This window comes from Malaclemys terrapin, chromosome 24, assembly GCF_027887155.1.
Source record: "Malaclemys terrapin pileata isolate rMalTer1 chromosome 24, rMalTer1.hap1, whole genome shotgun sequence".
Classification (NCBI taxonomy): domain Eukaryota; kingdom Metazoa; phylum Chordata; order Testudines; family Emydidae; genus Malaclemys; species Malaclemys terrapin.
Genome location: NC_071528.1, coordinates 13082099 through 13088828, shown reverse-complemented (window position 1 = coordinate 13088828; position 6730 = coordinate 13082099). Strand labels below are relative to the sequence as shown.

Below are 6730 nucleotides of genomic sequence, written 5' to 3'. Positions count from 1 at the left end.
GGGTCTCAAAGGTCATTGCATCACAACCCCCTTCTTACAACAAAAATTACTGCATGACCCCAGGCACGGCGAGTGGAGCCTGAGCTCACAAGTCCCGGTGAGAGGGCCAAAGGCTGCCCCAGGCAGGGGGGGCACATGAATGCCAAAGCCTGGGGCCGACGCCCCAGGGGGTGGAGCTCGGGCATCAGCCCCAATAGGTCTAAAAGCCAGCCCTGGCGACCCCCTGAAACCAGGGTTGTGACCCCCCCGTTTGAGAAGGGCTGCGTTAGACCTGGCAGCAGGCAAGGCGTGGGATAGATGAGCAGCATTCCTGCGAAGAGCAAGTACAGGGAAGGCCAGGCCCAGCTTCTGCGGCAAAGGCTGATTGCAGGGCCCAGCTGCTCTGCTACCCCGTCCCTTACATGGGGACAGCCCTAGGCCCTTAAGGATTCAGCAGCAGCACTGGCCCCTGCCCCCTACGGCTGGCTCAGGGCAGCTTTGGCATCAAGAACAGCCACAGGATGTGCCCTTTGCCTCTAAGTGTCCAGGGGTGTTCTGCTTGAGGAGCTCGGGCTGAGCTGGGGGGGCTCCCCTGCCACAGCCACCCCAGCACAGCCCCAGCCTTAGCCTTGTGCTGCAGGCTTTTCCACGAAGGAGGAAGCCAGAGAGGAGAGATTCGTCTCTACGCCGGCTCAGGCCTGGACTTTCTCGGGCCTGGCAGGAAGCAGAGAGCGCCCGAGCGGTGCGGTGCCGGAGACACCATGTGCTTTTGGGGACCAAACAAGGGCAATGCCAGAGCTTAGGGGGAAGTCAATGCTCCACCTCCTGAGACTCTGCCCATGCCACTCAAATCCCATCCATCTCTCCCCTCGGCCCCTTTGCTCAGCTCTGGTGGCAGCAAACTGGGCGCGGCTGCTGCAGTGGGAGAAGGAGCCCAGCCCAGAAGGGCACCACTATGGACTGGGGGAGGGAGCCCAGGCCAGAGGGGGAAGACAGCAGTACAACCCCCTCATGCCGAAGGCAGGAACGGGGGTGGGAGGGTTGTGCCACTGAGAAATGCCTTCCCTACCTGAGGAAACCCCAGAGCTCCCAAGCTCTCCCTGTGCTAGCCCCTCAGGCCCCCAGCCTTCCCAGCACTGGGAAGAGAATTCAGGAGACCCCCCCATTCCTCCCCCCGGAGATAGACCAGCGAGCAGTGGCCACCCCAGCCTATGCAGGCAGGACAGCTGGGACGACCAGGAGAGCCACCTCGCAAGATTTTTTTTTTTAAAAAGAAAATAAACCAAACTACTCCTACGAAAAGAAAAGCCGCCGCCGAGCGCAGTCAGTCCCCCTCCCAAGCCCTGGGCAGCATGCAGTTCTTGGATGGTCTCACTACCTGGTTGTTTTCCTCGTCCGGTTTATTTTAAACACATCACGATGTGTAGGAATCTCTAAATATACCGCAAATATAAACAAACAAAAAAAAAAAACAAAGAGGAAAATATATATATATGTATATCTAGAACAGTAGTCTAAAACATAAAGTGCACAGCCATGGCTTTACACAATTCTACTCAGCGAGGGTGGGCAGGGGGGAGACCTCCACCCAGGCCCTCCCCCACCCACCTCACCCTCCAGATCCCAAATTAAAACAGAGGTGGTGTCTTGATTGGCAACGAGTTGATGCAGAGGAGGGGCCAGCATGGGCGTAGCTGGGGGGAGAGATGGGGGGCGGTCGAGGGCTCCTGCCAGCTTCGGGGGCCTGGCGCCGCTGAGAGAGGGTTTGGGGGGGGGGGGGGGGGGCGGTTCTGTTTTCCTCCAGGGTTTCTCTTTTTGGATTGCAAGCATAGTCCGCTCCCAGGAGAGACGGAGCTGGGGCGAGGAGGACGGGGCGTAGGCTGGCCCAGGCTCCAAGACAGACTCTGGGGAAGAGAGGAGAGACGACAATGTTAGAGGTGGATGGTACATGGGCAGCAGGCGGGTGGCCCATGTCTGATTTTCCCCCAGAGCGGCTCTGGCCTGGTTCCAAGCCCAGGGGGAATGGCACTGCTGGTGACTGGGGGCTCCGGCTGACTACAGCAGGGAGCATGGTGTGGGTTACACACACAGGGGTAAAGTGCCAGGCTAAGTCAGCAGCCACCCCGAGGCCCGGGCTTCAACCTAACGCTCTCCCATCGAGAGAGGGAGGAAGGGTCTTGGGTGGGAATTCCCAACAGCAGCAGCCTCCCATCCTACACCAGCCCCTGCAGCCCCCACTTGTCCAGCACGTCTTGGCATAGGCAAAGCCCAGCTGTTAACACACAGGCACCACTGAGCCTTCAAAGGAACGCGGACACAGCAAAGAAAAAACGGTGGCGCTGGGGTCTCTGGCTCACGCCGTGTAGCTGTCTGGGCTGAAAGCCGGTGAGAGGCCTGGATCTGAGCATCCCACTGCCTATACTGCTGGGTTTAACCCAGCCAGATTCGGTGTGCAGTGAAGAGGTACCCCTAGACACTCCTTCCAGAGGCCGGCTCTCACTAAGACGCCCCCGCAGTGCCGAGGGTGAGCCCCACACCGAGCCCCAGGAACGGGTGGGTGGGTGATCAGGGGACCACAGCTAGGGCAGCCCCCTCCAGGCCAGGGCAGGAGCCCCTTCCCCCAGCCCTATAAAATATCCTGTGCGTCCATCACACCTTTCAGCCGTCAGTCTCTCCCAGCACTTCAAGGTGGTCAAGGTGGGGACACTGAGGCACAGAAAGGAGAAGTGACATGCCCAGGGTCGCCCAGCAGGCCAGTGGCAGAGTTGGGACTAGCACCCAGGCACCCTGACTCTGTGGCGTGAGCACGGGCTCTGTGCCTGTTCTGTAAAACAGGGCTAGCGGGGTTTTCTGCCTCACAGCTAGGGGGTTAAATCAGATGGGGGAGGGTCGGGTCTAATTATGACACAGAATTAGATTTTGTTAAAAAAAAAAAAAAAAAAAAAGACTATGAACCCCCCAGTGATGAGAAACATCCCTGTTCAAACCACCAGCAGAAGACACTCTTCCACCCGCCCCCGGCAGCGCCAGCCTGCAGGAGAACCAGAGCAAGGCAGGGTAGGAGCCTGACCACGTGGTTAATGAGCCCTCGGTTCGATTCTGCCACCAACTCTCCCTGTGACCACATGCACCTCCCTGGCCTCAGCTGCACAATGGGGATAACCAACCTTCCTTCCTCTCATTAGCTGCCTTGTCTATGGAGATTATAGGCAGGGAAGGGGCAATGCCTGGCACGCCAGGAGCCCCCATCCTAGAGGGGGCACTAGGCCCCTCCCCAATCACACTGATCCAACTCACTGCTCTAGTCTCCTTCTCCAACATGAGTAGCAGGAAAACGAGTTCAAACAGCTCCATTAAGGGCAAGGAACAGATGAGTTGGTTTGTTTCGTTTTTAAATGTTTCCAGGTGTTAACCGAAGGGGAAGGACAGTGGCCGCCAATCTGATTGTAACCTGCCCGAGCCCCTTTGATTAACCCTGGGGCATTATGCTTTGAGATCTGACTGCAAGGAGCTAGCCAGGCTGGAGGGTCAATCTCCAGCACGGGGGTGGAGGGAGGGAAAGGCTCCAGCACTAGGACACTGGGCAGGAGGGAGAGGAAAGCCAGCGAGATTTCTCCCCACAGTGCTAGTTCCCCGCCAGGTGACTCACTCCCAGCCATGAATTAAACATTAAAGTCGCCACATGGGCCTGGTACGTAGGCCTGCCAGCTGCAGGGGGAGGAACGGGCCTTTATTCCTGGCTTTTTTCACCCCCCAAAGCTGGTCAGGAGGCAGATACCAGCAGCCCGGCCCCATGGAGCGCGTGTGACGAGAGCAAATCAGCACTGCCTACGCTTGTGTATTGGAGCTGCCGGAGTGGGTGGAGGGCAGGCAGGGCTCCGCAGCTTTGCGAGGACCACAGCCAGGAAGCATCATCCGGTGGAGATGGGCAGTGGGATGGCACGGCCGCCGGCCCATGCGCCCACCGACTGGGATTAGAGATACAAACCCCGGTGCTAAAGCCGCTTTCCCGGAGGCATCATGCCCCGGCCGTTTCAGGGGAGCACCAGCTCCCCTTGCTCAAGCAAGTCCTGCTCCACTCTGCCCCTGACCCCTTCGAACTGCCTCAAATCCTATTCAGGAGAGGCAGCGACATGGGAACTTGTGAGCATGTGGTAATGGGAGCTGGCCTTGGGGTGGGCATAGGGGTTTAGCATGGTGGGACCTTAACCTGAGCCCAGGGGGAGGCATGGGGCAAATTCTGTGCTTATGCCAGCGGCTCTGGCCTGGCGTCTCAGCCGTAGGGCAAGGCTTCTTCTGACGCACCAGCTCTGCCGAAGCGGCCCTGTGGAACAGAGGCAAGGCCATGGGGGTGAAGGCTGAGGGTCAGGGCAACGCCCACTCCCTCCCCACAGCCACACGGCAGCAGCTGCAGCCCCTCTTGGCTCAGCCAGATGCTGCCGGGGACGTGTGCATTTGGCACGGTTTCCAGAGGGCAGCTCGGTGCTCAAGGCCCACGGAAAGCCGAGGGAAGTTGGGGACCACGTGTCTCTTTGGCATTCTGCCCCCGTCCCCTTCTGCAGCAGGTGGTGGGGCTGCAGAAAGCAGGGGATCCAACACCCACCTTGCCTGAGCAGAGGAGCAGCTGGGGGATGGAGCCCTGGGCCAGGAGGACTCAGTGGGGCCCCCTTGCTACACCAGCCACAGGGAGGGGGACTGACTTAACCCCTTCCTGGAAGGGGAACGTCCTGGAGGCAACAGGCAGACTCAGCCCGTTCTTCCGGCATCCTGAGGGCGCTGCCCATATGCCAGGGCTACACAGGGTGTGGGGACAGTGGAGGTTCTCCAGGGGTGAATACGATGGGCCTTCCACTGTCCCCCAGGGTTTCCTGTGCACCTTGGGCAGCGCCGCTCTGCAGTTGCCTTGTTGAGTCCCATTCACCCTGGGCCTGCTAATCGCAGCTAGCTGAACTGGCCACTTCCTCAGGAAGCAAGGGGGGGTGGCAGCTGGGGGTGTGCGCGTGGTTGGGATTCAGGTCACGGGAACCTGAGAGGGTGTTTTGCTCGAGTCTGACCCACTGCTCCTAGCCCAGGAGGGAGCAGGACAGGCAGGCTGGTGCAAATGGAGGCAGGTTCTCGGCCCGGTTCCATCACTGTGGGACCCGGGTGCCGGCAATGAGAGCGGAGTGGTACCATCCCTGCCCCCCACACCCGAAGGGCAATGGACGCTGCCCCTCCCTTTGGCTTCCAACAGCTGCGACCAGCCCTGCGAAGGGCAGAGCCCCCAGCGCCCTGGGCCGCCGGGACACAGCTGCAATGGCGGGGCTGGGGTGTCCCTGCCCGGGGTGCTGCTTCCCTCAGAGCTTGGCCATGGCAGATGGAGACACCCGCATAGAGGGGCCCCCCCACATCATTGGGGGAGGAAGCAAATCAGCCAGCTCCCTCCTCCCCCCAGGAGCTGCACTGCTCGTAACCCCCAGCAGGCTTGGCCGTACTCAGACAGCTCCTCCCTCCCCGACGAGGGGGAGGCTGCGGGGGGGGTTTGCCGGTCACCCCCCATTGCCTACGGGCGGCGCAGGCCGCGTACCTGTGAAGAGCGCGCACGCGTCGGGCTCACTGCTGCTTGCAGGTGGAGAGCTTGCGGATCTTGCTGCTGGCAGAGCAGGCCTTGCGCGAAGGGTTGGACGAGGCGCTCGCCCGCCGCTCCGCTTTCGATTTGGTGCTCAGCTGTCCCGGCTCCGTCCCATTCATGCACACCGGCTTGGGCAGCCCTTTGCCGCGGTTCTGCCCGTTTGGCGCGGCCTCCTCATCAGGCACCTGTCCTGGAAGGGAAGCAGGAACCAGGGTCAGGCAGGTGGGAGAGGGGCCAGAGGCGGGGAGGTGGCGTGCTTAGCTGAACACCAGCTCTGCTCTAGTTCAGGATGGGAGTTGCGCTAAGATCCACACGCTTCCTGGGATTCTCTCGACATCTGCTGTTCCTCACAGGGGCATAGGGTAGGGGTAGTGGCCCAAGCCTGGGGTCATTAGAGCAAGGGATTCCCAAGACACAGATGTTTGCAAAACTCACATTGTGGTGTTTTTTTTTTTTTGCACACACCTGGAGCTGAGCTGGTGCCTCTAACCCTCCTAAGAGCAGCTGTACTGGGTCAGCCCAAAGGTCCACCTACCCCAGCATCCTGTCTTCTGACAGCGACCAATGCCCCAGAGGGAACGAACAGGTAATCAAGTGATCCACGTGGGATTTCTTTGAGCCCGGTCCCGGTCCCCACTGCCCCCTTGGGGCAGGAACACAACGAACTTTCCCCTGAATAACGTTTGTAACTCCAGGTCGGCACAAGCTAAACCAAGGTGCCTAAGAGAGAAATGCGCATGTATAGCAAGGCTCAGGCTGTTACCAGCTGGAGGGGTTCCCCGCAGTCTGGTCTCATTGAGCCTGGATGGCTCATGGTGATCTCCTGTGGCCGCTGAACCTGGGTTACCCCCATGCCCTGCCCTCACCAGCTTTCACACATCCTGCAGCGGCTCCCTTTGGAAGCAGCATTTCGGAGCTAGGAACGCGCCCTTCACTGTGTCCCCCCTGGTGGGTCTGAGAGGAGCCGAACCCCACATCCCGGAAGCGTACGAGGCACAACCAGGCAGCCCTACCTTGCTGCAGGGGACAGACGGGTTGATGCACTAAGAGCTCCCGCAGCGGGTTCTGTCATCTAAAGTGAGCGCCACTAACATGACATCTGGGACTCGGGGAGGGAAGCTGCTGGCTCCCCATCTGGAA

At 60.0% G+C, this 6730-nt stretch overlaps 1 protein-coding gene across 1 annotated transcript in view; it reads right to left on the bottom strand.

Annotated features, from left to right (window-relative positions):
- Positions 1 to 1444: 1444 nt before the first annotated feature.
- STK11 (serine/threonine kinase 11) overlaps positions 1445 to 6730 on the bottom strand; it is a 74062-nt gene continuing 68776 nt past the window's right edge. Inside the window, exons 10-11 of the mRNA XM_054013620.1 lie at positions 5546 to 5780; positions 1445 to 1883 (exon numbers count right to left, since the gene is read on the bottom strand). Coding sequence (XP_053869595.1) covers positions 5572 to 5780 — 209 coding nt within the window. The 3' untranslated portion in view covers positions 1445 to 1883; positions 5546 to 5571. The remainder of the gene's footprint in view (positions 1884 to 5545; positions 5781 to 6730) is intronic.